Consider the following 25,049-nt stretch of genomic DNA (forward strand, 5'->3'; position numbering starts at 1 on the left):
ATGTCATCTGCCATCATGGTGACGTTGACGATTCTGTTCTGTCTACTGGTTGTCTGCTGGCAGTGCATGTCCACAGAGTCCTCAATACCAGGTGAGCTCTCCAACAAGATTATATGGTGTCAGGCCAGAACTGCTATTTCAGTTTTCTAATTCGGATGAAGAATGGCAGTGTCCTTATTATAGTTTTTTCTAAGCTGTACTGGCATATTAGTTAATAGGTACTGTGCATTGAGTTATTGTATTGCCTCTATACTCTACTGCAACCCCTTGACTAATGCTTCAGTTTGTTAGAACGTGAGCCTTGAGCTAAGCTAAAGTACTAGTGTGCGCACTGCACTGTATTGTGTTACTTAAGTGTGTGGATGCAGCACAGTGTGTGTGTGTGTGTGTGTGTGTGTGTAAATGTATGCGTTCGTCTACTAGTGATACTCTGTGATGTCTGTGTGTGTTTAAATGAGTAGTTGTTGTGTGTCAGCCAGAGATGTTTGGCCCTGAGTGACGATTGTGTGTGCATTTCAGATTCTGGTGTGTGTGTCTGTGTGTGTGTGTGCCCACATTTCAGGGTCAGGTGTGTGTGTGTGTGTAGGCCGGTGGGCAGGGGGGAGCTCAGCTGTCCTGGGCAGAGGAAAGTTGGGGGGTTGGGGGGGGGGGGGGACCCTATTACATTGTACTGTATGTATTGAGAAGGGGCCCTTTGTCCTGGGCCCAGCCAAAGCTGTCGGTGGGCCTTCTTGCGTGTGTGTGTGTGTGCGCGTGTGTGTGTGTGTGTGTGTGTGTGTGCGTGCGTGTGTGTGTGTGTGTGTGCGTGCGTGCGTGCGTGCGTGTGTGTGTACGCGCGTGCGCACACGCGTGTATGTATGTGTGTGTGTGTGTGTGCATGTGTGTGCGAGCGTGCATGCATAATTCTGAGAGTGTATCCTCTCATGTAGGGCCATACTATTGCCTGGGCTTGGGTCCTCTACTCACCTACACACACTTCATGTATGCTGGCATCGGAGCTGCCTGCAAGTACTACAACTGCCGATATGGCAGCATCGCCCGTGTCTGGATCCAGGGGAGGGAAACTCTCATCTTCAGCAGGTGCAGTAAATTGGCCTTGTGCGACTTTTAGAAACAAATGCAGCCACAACCGGGGCAGAGACGCAATATAGGCCAAACATTTTGCAATTAGAAATTAGAAATTGAGTTATCTAACTGCATGCAACACTTTCAACCCCTGGATACTCTTCAGAGGGGCCCACTGAGCCACCGCTTCCCCTAGCTCTAATCTTTTGCATAGCCTATAATCCATCCCTGTTGACAGACGTATGATAATTATTGTATTTGTACCATACATTTATCCTCTGTATGATCAATAATGTGAAACCCCATGATGTACAAGAATTTCCGATTTTTGTGAGTTCTTGCCTTAAAACAACCATTCCCCCCCCCCCAACAAAAAAACACACAAAACAAACAAACAAAAAAATAAAAGTGATAATTTTGCCATATAGTTGACATTTTTCACCTGGCAACACTGAATCGCCGTTAACAGTCAAGCTCTGGTCTTTCATGTTTCCTTTCTTTTTACTTTTATTTTTGTGAAGCATATTGAATTGCATCTGTGTATGAAATGTGCTATACTGTAGAAATAAACTTGTAAAGCTCTTGTGTGCAGTTCCTCTGCAGTGTACCATGTGCTGCGGAGCCCCAACTACACCCTCCGCTTTGGCAGTGAGCGAGGCCTGCAGTGTTTGGGCATGCACGAGAGAGGCATCATTTTCAACAGTGACCCTGAGCTGTGGAGAAAGGTCCGCACCTACTTCACTAAAGGTAGGCCTACAGTGGGCATATGATGAGCTCTCAGTATGCTATAGTACAGTGCAGCAGTAATGTACAACTTCAAACATAACTTAAAGCAATACCACATCATTTCTGCAAATAAGCTCATTTTACACATTCCTGAGTTGTATCTTTCTCAGCCATTCTCCTAGTCTAGGAATGCTACGGCTAGTTCCAAGCTAGCAATTATCATTGTCATTGTTATCTTATGGGACCAGCTAGCTGCTTTAATAATACCACCGCCTCTGTGGCTGTGTGTGCTAAGTTGTCTAAGTGAGATGTCTAAGTTGAGTCTTGATACTCTGGACAGTCAAGTAAGGCAAGCTCATGAGCTTAGAGTATAGTGTGTGTGTGTGTGTGTGTGTGTGTGTGTGTGTGTGTGTGTGTGTGTGTGTGTGTGTGTGTGTGTGTGTGTGTGTGTGTGTGTGTGTGTGTGTGTGTGTGTGTGTGTGTGTGTGCGTGCGTGCGTGCGTGCGTGCGTGCGTGCGTGCGTGCGTGCGTGCATGAATGTGTGCGTGTGTGCACGTGTGCGTGCGTATACACGTATGTGTGTTTGTCTGTATTGCAGCCCTGTCAGGTCCGGGGCTTCAGAGGACGGTGGCCGTGTGTGTGAGTGCCACCTGTAAGGGTTTGGATCAGCTGTCCGCCTTTACTGGCCCCGCGGGACACGTGGATGTGCTGAACCTGCTGCGCTGCATCATACTGGACGTCTCCAATCGCCTCTTCCTAGGCGTGCCTCTCAACGGTGAGGAGGGTTACATGGCGCTATTCTGACATGCCACTATTCAGACATTGACGTCTATTGTCTGAATAGCAGGACGTTTCCCACCAAATTTTGCCATTTCTGTGGTTTGTGCTACGTTGATCAGTTTTTTTCAGTTTAGGGAGAGTGCATACAGTTACCCTAACCCTAACCCTGACCCTAACCCTACGGCATATCTGGTGTCTGAATAGCGGTATGTCTGAATAGTGATATGTCTGAATAGCGCTTGCCCCCCGGTGAGGAGACCAGGCAGACACCCGCTGCGTAGCTACACAATATTTTTTTAAAAATGCAGTGTTAATTCAACACTTACAATATACAGTATATCAAATACACTCAAGAAGTCAGGGGTCGGCAATCAAGTTTGAACCCGGGCCATTTTTTTTTGACAATGGCATCGCGGGCCAAGGTCACGCTTTTCTACTAGAATAAAAATTTGTTCAAATAAACGCTGTGTAATACACATATGCCTCTTTTCCACTGTCGGTTTTGTTGCAGGCCTACAGCTCCACACAGCACCACTCAGCCGCCACTTTTTGCTTTTCAAATAGGCACGACACAGCTCAATCTTTTCAACCAGCAGTGGAAAAGAGGCAAGACTATGCGTGAAAGGACAAAACAATTAAATCTCATGTAAATGAAATGCTGGCTTCCCCTCCCTGTCTTATCTCCCTCATATTGGCCTGCAGAGCGGGAGCTGGTGGTGAAGATCAACAGCTACTTTGACAGCTGGCAGGCTGTGCTGATCAAGCCAGACATCTTCTTCAAGATGGACTGGAGCTGGAGGAAGCACAAGCATGCTGCGTGAGAACTGTTCTACTGTAGCCTGAGCGAAAGCCCAGTTGACTCTGTCGGAGCCAAGATCTTTGTGTGGATGGAGTACATAGGATGGTGTCGCCAGGCTAGTTCTATTGCACCCTACGAAGTCTGCTTGACCTAATGTATGGGGCACAGCAAATCAGAGTGTGTGCGTGTGTGCATGTGTGTGTGTGTGTGAAATTTGGTGTGTGTGTGTGTGTGTGTGTGTGTGTGTGTGTGTGTGTGTGTGTGTGTGTGTGTGTGTGTGTGTGTGTGTGTGTGTGTGTGTGTGTGTGTGTGTGTGTGTGTGTGTTTAGAGTGAAATTCCATATTATGTGCATGTGTTCGTGTAAGTGTGTGAATGTGTGCGTGTGTGTGTATGTGTGTGTACGCATGAACCTCAATACCAGTGTGTGTTCAGACAAGTCAAATCAAATCAGTTTTATTAATAAATCACTTTAAAATACAACAGAGGTAGCTGTCCAAAGTGCTGGACAAGTAGGAGGACTTGAAAGAATCTTCCAAACTTAGAACACACAGCCAGACATACTTGAGGACATAGGACAAATACAAAGACCACTTGACAAAAAAAGAGAAAGTCACAATCAGTAAGATCTAAAACCTGAGCATCATGTAGAAAAAAGGGGATAGGTTAGCTAGGGCAGAGCATAAAAGGACAGTTTCATAAAGATACATTTAAAAAAGCTAAGGGGCTGATCAACGTTGAAGTGATACTGTCCCATTTTTGGAAATAAGCTTATTTTACACCTCCCCTTGAGTTAAATAATAGGGTTTTACCGTTCTCCTGTACTTTCAACTGTTCTCAGGGTATGGTAGTGCAAATTTTACCTCCAAGCTAACAGTTAACATTGAGTCCTATGAGACCAGTCAGCCGCGAGCTGGTCTCATAGGACTCAATGTTAACTGCTAGCATGGAGGTAAAATTTGCACTGTCATACCCCGAAAACGGTTGAAAGTACAGGAGAACGGTAAAACCCTATTATTTAACTCAAGGTGAGGTGTAAAATAAGCTTATTTCCAAAAATGGGTAAGTATCACTTTAAGTCCAGTGTGTGTGCTAAGTCCAGTGTGTGTGTGTGTGTGTGTGTGTGTGTGTGTGTGTGTGTGTGTGTGTGTGTGTGTGTGTGTGTGTGTGTGTGTGTGTGTGTGTGTGTGTGTGTGATCAGCCAGGAACTGCAGGATGCTATAGAGTTGCTTGTGGAGGAGAAGCGAAGGCTGATTGCAGAGTCTGAGAAGCCGGAGGAGCATGACTTTGCAACAGACCTCATATTTGCTCAGGTGTGTTTTATTTCCTCTTATACCATCAGTTAGGTTCTCACAACTGTTAACAACCATTATGTATGTCATGTATGTATGTTATGTATGTCATTTGTGTGTCTATTGGAGGTGGAAATGGTGATTGGGGCCTATAATGACTGTGTGTGTGTGTGTGTGTGTGTGTGTGTGTGTGTGTGTGTGTGTGTGTGTGTGTGTGTGTGTGTGTGTGTGTGTGTGTGTGTGTGTGTGTGTGTGTGTGTGTGTGTGTGTGTGTGTGCACGTGTGTGTGTGTGCACGTGTGTGTGTGTGCACGTGTGTGTTTCAGAACCGTGGTGAGCTGAATGCAGTGGATGTGAGGCAGTGTGTGTTGGAGATGGTGATTGCGGCCCCTGACACCCTCTCAGTCAGCCTCTTCTTCATGCTCATGCTGCTCAAGCAGAACCCTGCCGTGGACGAACAGATCATCCAAGAGATGGACTCCGCCTTAGGTGAGAGGGTTCAGCTCAGCGATACTGATTCTGTATGAGGCTTCAGGATGGAGGGTTGTGAACGACCTACGTTGAGCTCTGCTAGTTGGCATCTGTTACTGAAGGTGAGATGGATGAGATGGATGTGATGGCAAATCAGCTGGACTCCAACATACCATGACCGTAGCTGGGCTGGTCTGTCACGCCTAACGCTGGACTGACGTCTTAAAATGCATTAAAATGTATGAACTTGCATCTAAGAAACACATTTTTCTTGGGGAGGACCCCCAGAGCCCCCTAACTGTAGGTGAAATGGATAGCCTCATCTTGCAATATCCTCACATTAATTTCATCCAGGGGATTTGTTCAGGGATGAGATGGGTAATTATAGGTGAGATGGACCCTGCCATAGGTGAGATGGTTAGTCGTAGGTGAGATGAGGTGGCATCAGCCATTAACCTCTTTTAGGTCTTTGGTCTTTCCTTTGGACAGAAACACCTCATCTTAATATCTCAGGTAAACCATGTGCTTCACCATTGGCCAGACATGGATGATTACTTGACCTAAATGAATGTGAATCAGCAGATATGTGCTTCATTATACTTAACAGCTGATAGTATCTCTTGCCACTCAATATGGGGTTTCCCAGGTGAAAGGGAGGTGCAGAACTCGGACATGCAGAGCCTGCCCACTCTGGAGAGCTTCATCAATGAGTCGCTACGTTTCCACCCCGCCGTCGACTTCATCATGAGGAGGGCGCAGGAAGATGACGTCATCGATGGCTACAAGGTGGCCAGAGGGACAAATATCATTCTGAACATTGGGCTGATGCACCACTCTGAGTTCTTCCTGAAACCTCATGAATTCAACCTGGAGAATTTTGCTGGGAATGTGAGTATTTCTTCACTGGCAGACACACACACACAGTGGCGTGCAGACATTTAAAGACTGGGTGGGGGCATGTGGAGCTTCTTTAGGCTACAGAGGCTCCATCATATCAGACCATTTAAACATTTTTAAACTTCAAGCATTTCTTGTCAACTTGTACAACAGTACATTGCGGCATGCAAATTTCCAAAACACTTTTATAAGGGGCATTTTTTTGTTCAGTAGGGCAAAGAGGCAGGTGCTTTAGCATCACCCCATCCCTACCTGTGCACGCCTATGACTTGTAGCCTCTCTTTGCATTGTGCTTTATCCGGCACATCATTAAAAATAATCAATGTGCCACACACTCTGCTCCATAGTAAATTGATTCATAATTTAAGTTTCCTTTCAGCTGTCTGGCCATCTTCAGACTTTTCTGCGCATCCCACACTAATTCGAGTTGGTAGTCATGGTGACTTACCCCTGGCCGTTTGTGTTGTGCTCGGTGACGCTGCAGGTGCCGAAGCGCTACTTCCAGCCGTTTGGCTGCGGGCCACGCGGCTGCGTGGGCAAGCACATCGCCATGGTGATGCTGAAGGCGGTTCTGGTGGCGCTGCTGTCACGCTTCAGCCCCTCCCCCCACCAGGGACGCACGCTGGCCACCCTCCGCCACACGGACAACCTGTCACACCACCCGGTGGAGGAGCAGGGCAACGCGCTCGCCATGTACTTCATACCACGCAAGAGAGCCAGCACACATGGCAAGGAGGAGCGGGCGTGATTGAAGACACACACACACACACACACACACACACACACACACACACACACACACACACACACTTTACAGTACCTAGGGCACACACACACACTACGTACAGTGCGTAGAGGACAAGAATGATTTTTAACCACACACACAACAAGACCCCAGACAAACAGACAGAGACCTCTTGCTACACCCGGTCCAGAACCCTGGACTACTGTCTAGGGGCCAGCTATTATTCAAAACAGAAATAGTAGACCAATACTACAAATACTACCGTACAACAATCTCTCACTCCAAGAACCTTGCACCGTACCATACACACACCTCTCCTCAGGTGATGCTATTTAGAAAAACATCATCTAATTACCATGTTTTCAAACACACACTAAGCACTTACAGTATGCCGTCGACAGACTGAAATCACTAAAAACCTTGGATCTTGATTTTTTTCTTGTATTCACTGCAAATTACTGTTTCAGTTTTACTTTTAGTCTCAGCAGCACAGCAGCTGAATAGTACAGTTATGGTATCGTCTTTAATATGTATAGGCTACAATAGCATTGCACAAGAGATAAAGCAAGTCATCATCAGTATTATTAAGCACAAACAACACAGCAGTCTAGGCGTCCTTCTCCACTTGGCTTTATTGGTTTGATGGTGCAATTAGTTAATGAAGTGTCATTTCAAACAAAACAAAATAAAAGCTCAGTTTTAAAGCCCTTCTCTTGTTATTTGTGACATTAGTGAACACAACACTGAATGAAGACATCAGGCCTGTTCGTTGGAGGCATTTGTGGCATACTGTAGGACACGGCCATTATTCGCACGGCAGGGACACAAGGGACATAGGCAGGGGTGAAAGTAGCTTTCGTTTCTCACCGGTGTTACCCCCCACTCTCCACACACACATATCCGCAAACAAACAACAAACAAATAAACAAAATAAACATGTGCATTACAGATCCACATCGCTGCATGACTATTTCGAGTGTCTCTTCATAGGAGGACACTTGTCTCAAATGGCATAGTATGGTTGTATGTGTTTTCTACTCAAATAGCAGACCTTATTTTTTTCAAATGTGGGTTTTGTGCCAACATTAAACCTGTTCTCTTACTGGTACTACGCACCAGCTGTACATTTTATACCGGTGCTCCTCACCTGTGCGCACCCATCTACTTTACCCCATGAATCCCCAAGACAATGACCCATTCTGGGTTTAGCAGAAACAAAGTCATTATTGGTACAGGGAAATTGGGTATATATGAGAAATGAGTCATGGGAAAGAACCAATGGTAGGGGACACAGTAGACTTACAAGTAGGCAGGAGCTACGAGACTTAAGAGGATGGGGCACTGGGAGGCATAGGGACATTAGGACATAGGAGAACTGAAGAACATAGGATATGGGAGACCATGGTAGAAACAGGGGTGTTGGGAATAAGGAGGACATGGGGATAAGGGTAAGCTTGTAGGATCATGGGAGACGAGGGACATTTGAGGTGTCCGAGATATAAGGGATGAGACATTGTCCAGTCTGGGTCTTTAGGGGCATTGGGGAAACTTGGGATAAAGGGGATATTAGATGGATACCCACTGAGGCCAAGGGGGCATAGCAGACACTGGGGGCCATCAAATTACACTGCCATCAAGTGGCACACTTTTTTTTTTATCTCAGGCAAAAGATCTGCCACAAGCCCAGGAGCCATAGGCTGAACAGAAGGAAGGTGCACACTGTTAGTCTGCAATGGCCCATCCTCGCCACTGGGGGCCAGAAGAGAGACAGCTTGTTTGCCACACATCAAGACGTCACACATCTCATCACACCAGCTCAAAGTAACTTTTAAAGGCCAAAGGCTTCTTCTCCTTGTTAGCTATTTAATACAAAAATACATTTCACCAACCTTTCAGCAATGGATGGACAACAAAATACTGGTTAAACATTAAAAAAAGAAAAACTGCATAGATCAAATAAAATTATTGCAAACTATTTACAATCATTTACATTTCTAATAAAGTTGTCCTTTAGTGCGAGATGGGTGACAGCAGAACTTCAAGCTAAACTCAGCAAGGCTGCAGACCAGGGGAATGGAGGAGTGCTGTAGAGACACCATGCTATACTGTGTGTGTGTGCACACGCCTTTTTGTAAACACTATGGGGTCTCTCAAACACACACACCACACACACATCTCACACACACACACACACACACACACACACACACACACACACACACACACACACACACACACACACACACACACACACACACACACACACACACACACACACACACACACACACACACACACACACACACACACACACACACCAAAGTATTCAAAGTCATCACACAATAGAACAGTAACACATAGACTTCTTCCTAGCCACAGTCAGGCCCGGGCTTGTGTTAGAAGAGCACAGCACACAAAAGTTAACAGACTCCACCGTTGCTCAGTCCTCCTGCTTTATAAACGTGTGTGTGTGTGTGTGTGTGTGTGTGTATGTGTAGCAGTCGTACATCGGCCAAGTCTTCCTTCACTACACAGCATTTAGCCAGTGATACTTGCAAACACACTTATTCTCAAATGATCAATCTGTGACAACACACACATACACATTCACATTATGTACACAGACTCACATGTATTGAGTGCACTTGGTAATCCTCACAGCGTATTCACACTTCTTCCGGATATCAGCAAAGTCCAAATGCTGGTGCCCCTACTCTGCTCTACTGGGTGCAGTACTGTTAGAGCTGCTCTTCAATATGGAAGAGGAACCGGAAACTGTCCCCATCACTGCTGAATGATACTCCCCAGTATACAGTAGAATAACCTGCTTCACGAGATCCCTCAAGTTTCAAGAACTTTGTTGAATGTGGTTCCTTTAAGACTGTAGTGCTGTTGCTGCTGCATGATGTATGTACGTGTGTGTGTGTGTGTGTGTGTGTGTGTGTGTGTGTGTGTGTGTGTGTGTGTGTGTGTGTGTGTGTGTGTGTGTGTGTGTGTGTGTGTGTGTGTGTGTATGTGTGTAGTGTACGTATGTACTGTATGTAAATATGAATGTATGCATGTGCGTGTGTGTGTGTCCATTCCTCAGTGCAGGGATATTGTGTCCGTGTCCCCTCAGTTCTCATGAAGGGCTGTGTGTGTGTGTGTGTGTGTGTGTGTGTGTGTGTGTGTGTGTGTGTGTGTGTGTGTGTGTGTGTGTGTGTGTGTGTGTGTGTGTGTGTGTGTGTGTGTGTGTGTGTGTATCCCTGCTCAGTGCTCCTGTAGGGCCCGTTGGCAGTGGTAGAGCAGGCAGTCTGGCAGGCCGGGTGCCTCTGAGCGCAGCCAGACCGCTAGCGCCTCCCCATGGACACGACAGTGCAGCAGGCACATCGGCCCCTTCAGCAGCTGACATGCCACGATGCCCTCCGATCCTGTAGACAAACACACACATCAATAAATAAATACAATACACAAAGGAACAAACAAACAAAAAAGCGTGTGTGGTGTGTATATTTGTGTGTGTGTGTGTGTGTGTGTGTGTGTGTGTGATGTGTGTCTTACCTATGATGTCCACTATGTGGAGGTGCAGTGTGTCTCTGAGCAGGGTGAGTGAGGTGCGGAGGGGGTCCTGGTGGGGCTGGGCCAGCTGCAGGTTCTGCTTGACGTCCTGGGAGATGGAGAGCCAGAGACGGCCATACTCCTCTGTAGACAGCTGCAGCGGCCTGGGGACACATGGGGTGGGGGACAGGGAACACGTTACACACTGGTACACATGATGGAAGGGGGACAGGGAACACGTTACACACTGGTATACATTAATGAAGGGGGACAGGGAACACCGTTACACACTGGTACACATGAAGGAAGGGGGACAGGGAACACTGTTACACACTGGTATTAATGAAGGGGGACAGGGAACACGGATACACACTGGTACACATGATGGAAGGGGGACAGGGAACACCGTTACACACAGCGGAACACGGAAGGGGGACAGGGAACACCGTTACACACTAATACACATTAATGATGGGGGGGGGGGGAGAGACAAGGATCAATGCAGCACCGTAACATGTCCCGAGGGAAACAAGAATGAACACAACACAGTTATGCATTCTTAGAGGAAGAGGAATCAGCACAACACTGTTACCGGCACTCATCACAAGGGAAAAGGAACCAACACAACTTACTATGGCAACAACAGAAGGACAAAAATCAATGCAACAGAGCTTGATTTTAGAGTTTGCTTGCATGTTTTACCATGGTAATCACATGGCACAACGCAAAGGCACAAAATATAATGCAAATGAAGACTTCAGGGAACACAGGACCCTTGATTTAATACCACTATTTTTACTCATGATTTTCCATCGAAAGGAACAAAAACAACAAAATAAAAAAAAACAGGCACTTTATGGCGACAAACCTTTCTGAACAGATTTTAATGGATATAGTGTTATTGCGTTCATTGGCCAGGGAGATCTATTCAATTTCTTCATTTTGGCTTTATGATTTAATATTATATGATTCCATCCTAGTTTGTGTCTTTCACCCATGCGTCATGTAAACTAACCAAGGATAAAAAATATAAACTGACAATTAAAGTCACTTTAAAAAAAACTAAAAACCCACATACGTGTAAGCGGCCTTAGTCCGATAAATAACTGCCTTACCTGAGAAAGTCTACGAGGGACAGTTTAGTGCTGAGGTGGAGAGTGTGTGTGTGTCCCGCCTCCTCTCTGTAGGTGATGGAGCCTGACACCGTCACTTGTGTGTGGGGTTCCTCCATCAGCAGTGTGTACCAACACACACTCGAGCCCTGGGATGGCAGCAGCTCTATAGCATTCCCTCTCAGGCTGGCCACCTGCGTACACACACACACACACACACACACAATAAATACACTATCACATAACAAGCACACACTAACAAAATGTCACTTGCACACACACACACACACACACACACACACACAATCTCATATGTACATACAGACGATATCTAAGAATTGCACGCAAGCACACATGTGCATTCACACACACACACACACACACACACACACACACACACACACACACACACACACACACACACACACACACACACACACACACACACACACACACACACACACACACACACACACACACACACACACACACACACACACACACACACACACAAATAGTGGGGCAAAATGCCATAGGTGTGCTATAGGTGTGTGTGTTTGTGTGTATGTGCATGTGCATGAAGTTTGTGTATTTGTGTATAAGATGTATGTGTATGTGTTTAAGATGTATGTGTATCTGTAGTTTGAAGACATTTTTATGTACATGGATGTGCTTAGCCTGTGTGTACTAAGCGCAGTAGCGCACCTTGAGTTGCTGGCACTGCAGTTCCACACAGATGTCCAGCAGGGCGGCGGCAGAGGCACTAGATGATGATGATGATGATGATGGTGATGATGATGTTGATGACAGCAGCAGCAGCAGTATCACCGCGTCCTCTCTCTGCAGCCGGCAGCAGCGCACACACAGCCTCTGGTCCGAGCCCAGTGGGGTCACCTCAGAGCGAGGCAGCTCCCGCAGCTCCGGGGGAACCATGGTGTCCAGGCCCGACGAGAGGTCACTCAGCTCTGGCTCAGAGGTCACGGGGAGGTCATTCAGTTCGGTGGGGACGGGGACAGGCACAGGGAGCGGGACAGACGCAGGGACGGGTTGCGTCGGGGGTTCTGAGGTGGCGTCCTCCTCGTCGTCCTCCTCCTCCGCGCTGCTCTGGCCAGAGTCTATAGGGGGAGGGGTTTGAGAGCACAGCGGCACCACCATCTCCATCCCGCCCATCAGCGACGACCAGCCGCCCACTTCTCGCAGAGGTGTCGACGACGCGTCATTGGCTGTCACGAGAGAGGGGGGAGGGCCTTCTGCATGGCCGCCGACCTCAGCGCTCACCCCATTGGTTGCTGCTGGAGGATTGACAAGGGTGTCGTGCTGTGCGTGGGTCCCATTGGAGTGAGCGCGAGGGTGGTGCTGGTGGTGGGTGTGTGGTGTTGCAGAGCTCTGTGCAAGCATGAGCGGAGAGGCCGGGCCCTCTTCTGATAGGCTGCCGTACAGGAAGTGGTTGGAAGGGTCTCGTGTGGAGTGGGAGGAGCCTGAGGAGGAGGAGGCGGAGTCGGGAGCGGTTGAGCGTTTTTTCCTGAAGCGCTGAGGGGGAGGGGGGTCTGGTTTTCCCATCTGGTGAAACAAGAAATGTACTTGTTTATCAAAGCTTTGCGAGGGTCCGTTGATCCTGGAGTACTTGAAAGTTCATGTTACTCCAGTCTTAAGTTGTCAGAGGAGGAGCGCAACACTGCTACTTTACGATTTCCCCACTTCATTCTTTGGCGTGCTGACGTTCCGACACTATGCCTTCATCAGAGTAACCATACCAAAAGTGAAAAGCTTTTTACATAAACAAGTGCATCATGGGACACCCAATGGGGAGTCCCACCCAATAACTACATCATTAATGTGAACACTTTATACTGTACATTCATGCGAAATTCCGATGAACGCCTACTAGTGCCAAAATGTCAGCACACCAAAAAATAAAATGACGAAACCGTAAAGTAGCAGTGTTGTGCTCTTCCACTGATAACTTAAAACAAGAAGTGTAAGCATAAAATCTGTTGGAACTGTATTTTATTCTATATGAGAGCAAACATGTTGCCGTGGCACAAATGTGCCCTTTCGCATTCAAGAATTCCGGTTCAAGGCTAAGCAGAAGATTACTGGACTGTGCGAGGACTTTATCTGTACCAGAACAATGGAATGCCCAAACACAACAGAGTTGCATCTCCACATGGCAGGCCAAGGCCTGTGTGTTCCTTGCCTGATTATCATAGACTTGCAATCGAGATTCGATCTGCAGCGCCGCCGAAGGTGTTGCGTCACTAGGAGGGCGCAGCCTGGCTAGTGTGTTCGTGTGTTTGTGTGTGTGTGTGTGTGTGTGTGAATGAATTAATCTCTATCCGGGTACGCCCCCTTTTCCCCTTAGCGGATAGAGATAATTGTTATCAGGGAAAATCCTTCAATAAATATGACTTATGGCTATTACATCGTTTAGAACGAGTGGGGAAAATGGTAGCTGACGGTTCTCCCCATCCGCTCTCCAAGCCGGTTTGAAACTTAATTAAGGATTCTCTGTGTCTTTCATTTCAGGTGTTTCATATTTACAAATGTTAAGGGTTTGAACCTAACACAATCATAAAAAATAAGTATGTATTGTGTAATGGGTGTCAGCTAACAGCATACTAGAACCTTTTCAATACTGTTGTTAATCTGCCTCTTGAAATGGGCACTGAACCCATGATTTGTGTTGGCCGAACTCCCCATGAATACCTGCTCTGGCTGTAGTACTGTACTGTTAATGCCCAAAAGGTTTGCCATACGGGTTAGCTGTGCCATTGATCTGACCATAGGCCTGCCACTTCACATCACTTTAGATAAGAGCCTCCGCTAATTCCCCTCTTTACTTGAGGATCTGCTTCCACTACAAGACCTGCTTAAGGAGCCAAGCAAGTTAAACAAGATGGATGTCAATACTCTCCCTAAAGGTGGTGATGATACACTGGGCAATTTTTGAGCAGTGTTGCTGGGCAACGACAAGATTGGCTCATAATTTTCCAATAAAATGATTGACTGAGCAAAATTGTTTATTGCTGATTGTACTCCTCATAAAAGTGTGGTAGTGAGTGAGAAACTGTCGAAATAAAATCTTATCGTAGCGTTGCCCAAAACCGTTGCTCCACACAGGCTGAGTCTACACATTTGTTGATGCACAGTTAATATGATGCGCTCTGACCCTTCCCTTCACCCTTCACCCCCAGGATGCCTTCTCGTATAGAACCCCACACCATCCCCTGGTCCAGTGATTGCCTGCTTCATAATCCTCATTGTGAGCACTGATGATGGCAACAGCTTAAAACGTCTGCTCTACCCAGCACTGGCAAAAATAAAATAACTCCTTGTCCTTGACCTTAGTGTCTTGTTTAGTGTGCGAACCTGGTCCAACTTTGTACTTTACTTTTTTGGGTCCACGCACCTACTTATTTTTCGAAACATCTAGAGTGCAACAAGACCCTTACCTCCTGCTTCATAACCCTTGCATGAGGGTCCCTCCCATCTCATAGTGTCTAATATATTCCCATGCCACCATCACAACCACCCCCACTCCTACATCCCCAGACTGTGATTGTAAACCCCCACCCATCCCAGATCCCCAGACCCATGGTCCCCTCACCAGGGGTGCATTTCTCAAAACCAAAGTTGCTTACTACATTAGCTACTTTGTTGTTTTCAATGCATTTTCCCATTGGCAACTACCGAAGTTGCTAACAGACTAACAACTTCTCTTTTGGGAAATGCATCCCAGACACGTGGAGTCGCTGGAGGAGTGAAGGACCTGTTAAATCAACTCAAGTGAATGAACCGGCCTTCATACGCAACCTGTCCATACATAATTATCTATGTCCCCAACGCCCAGAAAGCCATCCCCAGAATGTCAGTGTTATCTAACACCGTCAACCCCATGTCCAAAAGCAGAAGGTCCTCGGCCCTACTGTGACGTTAATCGTCAGGGCGCTTGTCCCTGGTAGGGCGGCCGACCCGGGTTCTATTCCCGACCCGGGTTCTATTCCCGACCCGGGTTCGATTCCCGACCCTTCCACGTCTCTCTCCAAACTCGCTTCCTGTCACAACCTTCACTCTCCTGTCTCATATCAACAAAAATAAAGGCTTGAAAAGTCCCTCCCCCAAAAAAAAGAAAGAAGGAAAAGAAAAAAAAGCAGAAGTTCCTCTTACCAGGCACGTGGAGTCGCTGGAGGAGCTGAGACCCTGGAAGAGAGAGGAGGCCAGCTGCTGCCTGTCGCGTTCCTCCTCTGAGGGCTCGGCAGCGGGAGACGGTGTTAGAGCGCCGCCCTCCTGGGGAGACAGGGGAGGTGCAGGGGCGCCGGTGTCCTGGGGGGCAGAGGGCTCCTCTGGAGGGGGCTCCTGCCGCTGGGGCAGGTAGCCATCTCTACTCCACACCCGCTTCACCCCGTCCAGCCTCAGGGACCTGCACAGGGAGAGATGGGTTAGTCAGGTGTGTGTGTGTGTGTGTTTGGGGGTGGGGGGGGGGGGTCATGCTACCACATTGAAAAAATAAGTTTCAGTGTTAAAGGACCACTTCAGCCAATTTCAATATGCTGTTGTATTGCTCACGCTACCCTTCCCAGGTCAAAAAAATGTGTACTTAAGTGTACTTTAAATATATTTAATTTTCTGAAAGTATATTTTAAGTACACTCTATTTATCAAGTACAGTACTTAAGTATGGTATTTAAAAATATACTTATAGTTTAGTGTATTTTAAATATATTTTAAAATAATTTGTATTATTAAAGTTATGTACTTAAATATAGTTTTATAAAATATACTGTTAGTGTATTGTATTTTAAATGTATTTTAAGTATATTTGTATTTTAAAAGTAATGTGCTAAGTGTAGTATTGTCAAATATACTATTAGTGTATTATATTTTAAGTGTATTTCAAGTATATTTGTATTTTAAAAGTAATGTGCTAAAGTGTAGCATTATAAAGTATACTATTAGTGTATTACACTTTAAGTGTATTTTAAGTATCTTTGTATTTTAAAAGTTATATACTTAAGTGTAGTATTATAAAATACACTATTAGTGTATTGTATTTAAATGTATTGTAAGTACATTTGTATTTTAAAAGTAATGTGCTTAAGTGTAGTATTGTCAAATACACTATTAGTATATTGTATTTTAAGTCTATTTTAAGTACATTTGTATTTTAAAAGTAATGTGCTAAAGTGTAGCATTATACAGTGTACTATTAGTGTATTATATGTTAAGTGTATTTTAAATATCTTTGTATTTTAAAAGTTATGTACTTAAGTGTAGTATTATAAAATACACTATTAGTGTATTGTATTTAAATGTATTGTAAGTACATTTGTATTTTAAAAGTAATGTGCTAAAGTGTAGTATTGTCAAATATGCTATTAGTATATTGTATTTTAAGTCTAATTTAAGTACATTTGTATTTTAAAAGTAATGTGCTAAAGTGTAGCATTATACAGTATACTGTTAGTGTATTATATTTTAAGTGTATTTTAAGTATCTTTGTATTTTAAAAGTCATGTACTTCAGTGTAGTATTATGATATATACTATTAGTATATTCTATTTAAATGTATTTTAAGTACATTTGTATTTTAAAAGTAATGTGCTAAAGTGTAGCATTATAAAGTATACTATTAGTGTATTATATTTTAAGTGTATTTTAAGTATCTTTGTATTTTAAAAGTTATGTACTTAAGTGTAGTATTATAAAATACACTATTAGTGTATTGTATTTAAATGTATTGTAAGTACATTTGTATTTTTAAAGTAATGTGCTTAAGTGTGGTACTGTTAAATATACTATTAGTATATTCAATTTTAAGTCTATTTTAAGTACATTTGTATTTTAAAAGTAATGTGTTAAAGTATAGTATTATAAAATACACTATTAGTGTATTGTATTTAAGTGTATTTTAAGTGTATTTGTATTTTGAAAGTAATGTGCTAAAGTGTGGTATTAGAAAATATACTATTAGTGTATTGCATTTTAAGTGTATTTTAAGTTTATTTGTATTTCTAAAGTAATGTGCTAAAGTGTGGTATTAAAAAATATACTATTAGTGTATTGTCATTTAAGTGTAGTTTAAGTGTATTTGTATTTTTAAAGTAATGTGCTAAAGTTTGGTATTAGAAAGAATATTTGAAACGTACTTTAAGTTAAGTATGATTTTAGTATATTAAGTACACTTGTACAAAGTTTGATTTTAGTACCAAAAAGTCAACTTAAAATGTGTTAAAGCTCTACTTAATTATATTTCAAGTGTATTTAAGTATACTATAAGTTGTCCCAAAATAGCACAACTTAAGTATGTACTTCTGCAGCATGCTATAAAGTGCTTTCTTATGACCTTGAATTAGATTTGTAGCATACTTCAAATAGTTACACTTAACCACATGTTAAAGTACACATTAAACATCTTTTAAAGTGAATTAGTAAGTATATTTAAAATGTACTTACAGTTAAGTATGATTTTAGCATATTAAGTACACTTCTGCAAAGATTGATTTTAGTACCAAAACGTCAGCTTAAAATGTGTTAAAGCTCTACTTAATCATACTTCAAGTGTATTTAAGTATACTATAAGTTGTCCCAAAATAACATTCTTTAAATACACACTTTTGAAGTATATTTTAAATACAAAAATACATACTTATTAAGTATATTAAGTACATTTTGTTTCACCTGGGTACTTTTTTTAAACATCATTTTAGTGTATTTTAACCTAGGCTTATTTATTCATTATGCTTTGTAACATTAAATAACCTTCCACCTTCCATTTTGTTAATGTATTTTCATGGTAAAAACACCATATTGAAGAGCACAAACAGATCTTAAAAAGGCATGTAAGGCCTTACCTATTACACTTTTAAGCACAATACTGAAGTCTGTACTTAAGTTGTGTTATTAGTGTATTAAGTGCACTTTAAGTGTACTTTTTGGTGCACAAATTAAACATGTAAAAGTGTCTTTAATTCGATAAAAGCATACCACCACCAATGATTTCTAAGTATTATTATTAAATATATAAAAGTATACTTAAAGTGTACTACTCAAGACTATTACTTCAAGAACGTAATTGTGCCTGTTGAAGAACAGGTAGTTGTGGTCTAGTGGTTAGAGTGCAGGTCTGTGGTTCAGTGAGTTGTGGGTTCAAATCCTGGTTGAGGCAGTGATGTTGTCTGAAGTGAAGGTGAAAGGAAGGTTCATGTGAATGGCTGATGGTTGTGAACAAGACAAAGTACAATGGAAATGAGCAATTCAAGATGACATTAATGTTTTTTTCATATACTTTTGAAATATATTTAAAGTGTACTTAAAATAAATATATTTGAAATGTGCTTAAAGTAAAATCTACTTGTAGTATACTTAAAATACATTTAGAGTCAATACACTTAAAATGTACTTAAAGACCTTGAAATAGATTTGTAGTATACTTAAAATACACTAAACTGCATGCTAAAGTACAAAATAAACATATTTTAAAGTGAATTAGTAAGTATGTTTGAAATGTACTTAAGTTAAGTATGATTTTAGTATATTAAGTACACTTGTACAAAGTTTGATTTTAGTACAAAAAAGTCAACTTAAAATGTGATTAAGCTCTACTTAATTATATTTCAAGTGTATTTAAGTATACTATAAGTTGTCCCAAAATAACACAACTTAAGTATGTACTTCTGCAGTATACTATAAAGTACTTTCTCATGACATTGAAATAGATTTCTAATGTACTTAAAATGCACTTATCCGCATGCTAAAGTTCACATTAAACACATTTTAATGTGACTTGGTTAGTATACTTATAATGTACTAAAAGTTAAATATATTTTTAGTATATTAAGTACACTTGTACAAAGTTTAATTTTAGTACAAAAAAGTCAACTTAAAATGTGATTAAGCTCTACTTAATTATATTTCAAGTGTATTTAAGTATACTATAAGTTGTCCCAAAATAACACAACTTAAGTATGTACTTCTGCAGTATACTATAAAGTACTTTCTCGTGACGTTAAAATAGATTTCTAATGTACTTAAAATGCACTTATCCGCATGCTAAAGTACACATTAAGTACATTATAAGTATACTAACCAAGTCACTTTAAAATGTGTTTAAAGTTAAATATATTTTTAGTATATTAAGTACACTTATACAAAGTTTAATTTTAGTACAAAAAAGTCAACTTAAAATGTGTTTAAGCTCTACTTAATTATATTTCAAGTACATTTAAGTATACTATAAGTTGTCCCAAAATAACATTCTTTAAATACACACTTTTGAAGTACACTTTAAATACAATAAAACGTACTTATTAAGTATATATTAAGTACACTTTTTTTTTACTTGGGTTGACTTGTCAGTACCCATTGATGCTGCATTTTTTCGGCTCAGCCCTTTCCGAGATCTGAGCTATTCTAATGGGGGCAGCTTTTGTTTGTTTACATTAAAAACACCTGCCCCCATTACAATGACCAGGATCTCGGAAAAGGCTGAAGAAAAGAAAACGATCTCAGGTACTGACAAGTCCAGGGTAGTGTGAGCATTACAATTGCATGTTGAAATTGGCTGAAGTTATCCTTCAAGCTGTCCTCAGTGTGTAGGACAAATAACATGTTTGCTGAATTGGGAAACTGTGCAATAAACTTTTAGTACGCGAATAAACTAAAGTGCGCTGTCTGTCTACTTGATCAGATGCTTTCAAAGCTCAAAGACATTTTACGATCATTTTTTTTTGCTGGCCTACATTTGCTACGTGTGCACTGTATGACACTTACCCAGCTCGATGCGAGAGCTCAGTGCTGTGGCCCGAGAGGCCGGAGCTGATGGAGAGCAGCGTGGGGGAGTGGCGGTCAGCGATGCTGCAGGACGACAGGCTGAGAGGCAGCGAGAGACTGTACGGCTCCAGGGACAGGGCTGGGGGGTGACACAACGCTCATATTAGCACACAGGGTGTATATATTGACATATTTTAATATGTGAAACTTGATGTTACTATGCATGCTAATAAGTGTTCTGCCACCCACAGCCAGCCCTGTCGCTGCATCAAGTTTCACATATAAAATGTGCCAAATATAGAGGTATATATAAGTGTACATTGCTCCAGAAACCAAAGGAAACACAAAAGCCCAAAACAATTGCAACTCCCCGTCAATCATACTTTCTTGATATCAGCTTGTTCAGTTTGGAAGCAGTTTGCAGTTCGCATTTTGCCAACTGTTTTGCAAATTTAACAAGCAGGTGGAAATGAATAGAGGTAATAACCCAAATACATGCCAAATTAGAGCTATTCGTCAGGTGGTATCACAGACCATTTCTCAGACCATTTTTCATTTTTGGTCATGTGCATTTTGACAGTTTCACACCCGTGTAGGTACCATGAGACGGTGTTTATCACCCACTAAAGTTGCTCATCTAGTGGTAGTCATCCAAGATAATTAAGTTATTTTATCGTGACTACATAGTGCATTCAAACAACCACTCCTTAATGAGTCTTCACTGCATCCATATTCAAACGAGTCGTGAGTATTGAGTGTATCAGTAACTTTATCTTTATGTTGGCTTGTTTACGTACTCAGTTTCTAAGTTGATTTGGAGAAATGTGCTTCCCAAAGGTAGTGCTAACGAGCCTTTTTTCATGTGACACTACACACCTTTGATTCAACGCACTAGAAGCAGGTATACTGTAAGTTGCGTCTGTAGCAGGTGTAAGTTGCATTTGAAGCAGGTATAAGCTGCATCAATTGGCATAGATATAGAAATACACACCACTATTTTATGTTGTTTTCTGTGTGCCTGAAACCTGTTGTTGTTTGTACCTGCTTCACTTTGAAATGAACTCGTTTGATATCATTGCAAAAAAAAAGAAGAATCAGTTACTGTATCTCTAACTGTAATTTGGTGAATATGAAAAGTTCATAAACGCCGCACACTGGATACTGGTCTTTTCTTCTCTCTATTTTTTGTAGCGAACAACGCGTTTCGCCTAGAGCGTCTTCAGGTTCGCCCTTTATAACTTGGTAATGTAATTTGGTGCTCCTGTGTACCTTTCTCCTGCCGCAGCTCCTCCTGTCTCTGGTGGGGGGGCTTGTAGGGTGCAGCCCCTTTGGCCAAGGCCTCCGACACAAACCCGTCCAGGAAGGACAACGAGGAGTCCACCTGCCAGGCACCAACACAGCACATAATACAACACCAGTTATATTTGGCAGCAATACATTGTTACAATGCGTACTTTATATGTAGTATATTAACACCACATTGCTTGTAACGAGAACTCTTCTTGCAGGATTCAGCAAAATTTGCTCAGATTTGAAGCGTGCGGACATTTTTTCCTGTACATTTATACGTTTTCACTAAATCCTGCCCCTTCACATCACAACAGGGGTGCATTTCTGGAAAGCATAGTTGCTAACTATGTGAGCTACTTTGCTGTTTGCAATGCAATTTCCCATTGGCAACTACCCAAGTATCTAACTGCACACTACTTCGCTTTCCAGAAATGCACCCCAGATGTGTGTTGACCCGACTAAATGTGCTTTATTCAAGATGAGCTCATCACATGCTCATCACAACAGTGGAGCTGCTGGACCAAAAAAAACATAACGGAGAGAAGACACAATAAAAGCCCCCCCCCAAACTCCACACACTGTACTACTGTACCGTCCATCATACCTCCAGACTGGCCCAGGGGGCCCCGTGTGGCAGTACCCTGTCGTGGAGCTCTGCATCCTGGCTGAGCAACTGGAGCTCCAGGGCCTGCTGCCGGAGCGGCGTATCGAGAGAGGAGCTGTACTGCTGGGTCACACGCTGCACACAGCCTGCGCCCTCTGCACCCAGAGACGCACCGGCACTGAGCTTGGCCATGGCTGACAGGACCCAGCTCCGGGAGTCGGAGGTTAGTTTGGGTTGGTCTAGCTGACGCGCCAGTAGATCGATGACTAGCGACGGACCCAGGTCTTCAATTAGGTGGGAGTACTCGCCCAACACCTGGGAAAGGAGAGGACAATACATACTGTAAAAAAGACAAGAGGAGGGTGGGGGAATGAGTGTGTGTGTGTGTGTGTGTGTGTGTGTGTGTGTGTGTGTGTGTGTGTGTGTGTGTGTGTGTGTGTGTGTGTGTGTGTGTGTGTGTGTGTGTGTGTGTGTGTGTGTGTGGGTGGGTGCGTGCGTGCGCGTGTGCGAGCATGTGTTACGTACCCAGCTGATGACCTGAAGGTATTGCTGAGGCAGGTTAGCGGGCTTGGTTTTCAGCACTGAGACGTATGACTGAACAGCATACATCCTCAACTGCCTGTCATCCTCCTCACTGTCCGAACCTGCACTCACACACACGCAATAGAGAAAGAATAACAAATAGAAAGAGTAAAAGACATGGTGTGTGTGCTCTGTTTCTGTATGTGGAGTGTGTGTGTGTGTGTGTGTGTGTGTGTGTGTGTGTGTGTGTGTGCGTGTGTGTGTGTGTGTGTGTGTGTGTGTGTGTGTGTGTGTGTGTGTGTGTGTGTGTGTGCGTGCGTGTGCGCTACCTTCTGCCAGTAGTCTGAGGAAGTTGGAGGGGATGTCTTGTGGCATGAGTGCGCTCCCTAGTGACAGGACGCTGTTCATGGTCTCAATGAACCAGCAGTTATCTGGGGCATACGTTACCATGGTGATAGGAACTCAACACTTCACATAGCTCTCAACACCAGCGTGCCAGCACAGGTACCAGCACGTTAGACACACACACACACAGGGACAGACACAAAACAAACACACTCTACACACTGTATACAGACACAGAAAAAGACACACTCTATACCAGGTGGTCTTATCCGGCCCTCGATATGATTTTAATGTTATGCAGTTTCACATGTATTTTGGCACGTTTTGAAAAGCAATCTTAGAAATTATATTTGCAATACAATTAAGATGTATTTTCAGGGGACCCAGTGAAGGTGGGGTCTGTAGTAAAGTTGGCCGCCTTCAATATAGATGTAAAAAGTAGGGGGAAATCCTGGTTTGTGTTCATAGTATTGCCCTTGTTTTGACTTTACAACATTTAAAGTGGCCCTTTGAATGAAAAAGGGTCCTCAGCCCTCATTGCATTGCACATTATGTACAATACGTTCCTTTCTATGCAGTTTACTGTAGTGTGCAAACCTGCCACTGGTACAGCATGTACTTGAGACCACTCTGTGTTGGTCTATGCAACAGGGAATAGTACTGATTTCCTTTGCTTTTTTGAGATATCAGTTAAAGATCACCACCACACATGCATTACCAAAATGCAATCAGGTGGTAAAACGGTGGTTGGCGGATCAGGAAAATTCATCAGAGCCATCAAAGTTCCTGCCTCATCAAATCCAGACAGATGATGGGGGAGATGGATGAAGAATATTTTTCCAGGCTCAGTAAGCCCCTGGAAAAGAAGAAACACATTGCCCGTGTCTTGATATAACGGCTCCCTCAGTACTCCTCAAACCTCCATGAGTCGTGCTGTGTTGGGGAAAAAAGCATGCCGAAGTTGCAAACCTACATGAGGTATTATCAGACAAAAAAAAAATGCAATTGCCCTCTTGTGCACTTCACAGGATAAAATAAAAAGACAAAGTAGAAAAGACGCATTCGTTAGTAAAAAATACTAACTGTACCATGTCCCAAACAAATGCATACATGTAGGACATGTTTGGGATATGGTGCCATAAACATATTTGGAAGCGATAAGCTAGAGCAGAGGGTACGAAACTTAACCATGACAAGGACCTCAGTAGAGTGCAGCAAAGGCCCCCCTGACACGGGTCATGCCACACTATTTTTTCTGAGAAACCCCTTTCACAACCATCGTCTAGGTGTGTGAGGTACAGTAGTGTCCCACTGTATATAAAATAATAGCATAAATGATTATAGTGCAATGCTCAGAGATGCAATAGATTATTATAATGCTGTTCTTTACTAGCCTAGCTAGCGAGCCAGACCCGTAGCAAATTCAATTTGCGGTCACTAGGGGCGTCTAGATTTCTAGGCTAGTTCTTTACAAATATGTTATCCAGTTTATTCATCTATTGCTTTGGTTGTGGTATACTTTTCCTGCCGACATGCCGCGGGCCCTCTAGCACCTCGTTGCAGCACCCCAGGGGATCCCGGCCACACTGAGCAAGAGACCACATTTTTTCTCTCCTGTATGAGAATATGCAGTGGTGCCACCTAGTGGCCAAAGTAAAGGATATTTCTCTGCCAGCTCTGCCACTTTGGCCAGCAGGTCTATGGTGGTGTAGTCGTCATGGCAGCCCTTCAGGAAGCCAAGCATCTTCTCCACGATGACGCGCACGTTATGGCTGTTGGTGATGCGGAACAACAGCTCCAGAGTCTGGAATCAGAACACACTCTTATTATTACATTACATTACACTTAGCTGACGCTTTCATTTATTCAAAGCGAATTACAACTTTTATTTTTCAGGGTATTGGGTACAGTCCCTGGAGCAATGCGGGGTTGGGTGTTTTGCTCAAGGGCACTTCAGCCGTGGATGGAGGTGTAGGGAAAGGTAAAGTGAGATTGGAACCTACAACCCCCAGATTGAAAGACCAACGCCCTAACCACTAGCCCACGGCTGCCCATTTCTTATCAGAACAGAAAACACACACACGCACATGCAGACGCAG

The 25,049-nt window shown here is 43.4% G+C and overlaps 2 protein-coding genes across 3 annotated transcripts in view; one reads left to right on the forward strand and one right to left on the reverse strand.

Moving 5' to 3' along the window:
* LOC134447149 (brain aromatase) lies at positions 1-9,744 on the forward strand. 2 transcript variants are annotated; one of them, XM_063196468.1, is made up of 10 exons: positions 1-91; positions 930-1,080; positions 1,658-1,812; positions 2,390-2,566; positions 3,274-3,388; positions 4,570-4,681; positions 4,986-5,148; positions 5,777-6,018; positions 6,512-6,737; positions 9,019-9,744. In XM_063196468.1, exons 1-10 carry the CDS (start codon positions 1-3, stop codon positions 9,312-9,314), a joined length of 1,728 nt encoding a protein of 575 aa, XP_063052538.1. In that variant the 3' UTR covers positions 9,315-9,744. The 2 variants fall into 2 exon arrangements, with proteins under 2 accessions (XP_063052538.1, XP_063052540.1); XM_063196470.1 differs by lacking the exon at positions 9,019-9,744 and having other exon boundaries at positions 6,512-6,775.
* The window catches only part of ap4e1 (adaptor related protein complex 4 subunit epsilon 1), a 24,966-nt gene continuing 9,658 nt past the window's right edge, over positions 9,742-25,049 (reverse strand). The window contains exons 11-21 of the mRNA XM_063196467.1: positions 24,615-24,754; positions 22,935-23,047; positions 22,609-22,727; positions 22,084-22,398; positions 21,459-21,570; positions 20,190-20,328; positions 15,589-15,841; positions 12,127-12,981; positions 11,425-11,615; positions 10,313-10,473; positions 9,742-10,182 (exon numbers count right to left, since the gene is read on the reverse strand). Coding sequence (XP_063052537.1) covers positions 10,022-10,182; positions 10,313-10,473; positions 11,425-11,615; positions 12,127-12,981; positions 15,589-15,841; positions 20,190-20,328; positions 21,459-21,570; positions 22,084-22,398; positions 22,609-22,727; positions 22,935-23,047; positions 24,615-24,754 — 2,559 coding nt within the window. The 3' untranslated portion in view covers positions 9,742-10,021. The remainder of the gene's footprint in view (positions 10,183-10,312; positions 10,474-11,424; positions 11,616-12,126; positions 12,982-15,588; positions 15,842-20,189; positions 20,329-21,458; positions 21,571-22,083; positions 22,399-22,608; positions 22,728-22,934; positions 23,048-24,614; positions 24,755-25,049) is intronic.

This window comes from Engraulis encrasicolus, chromosome 4, assembly GCF_034702125.1.
Source record: "Engraulis encrasicolus isolate BLACKSEA-1 chromosome 4, IST_EnEncr_1.0, whole genome shotgun sequence".
Taxonomy (NCBI): Eukaryota; Metazoa; Chordata; class Actinopteri; order Clupeiformes; family Engraulidae; genus Engraulis; species Engraulis encrasicolus.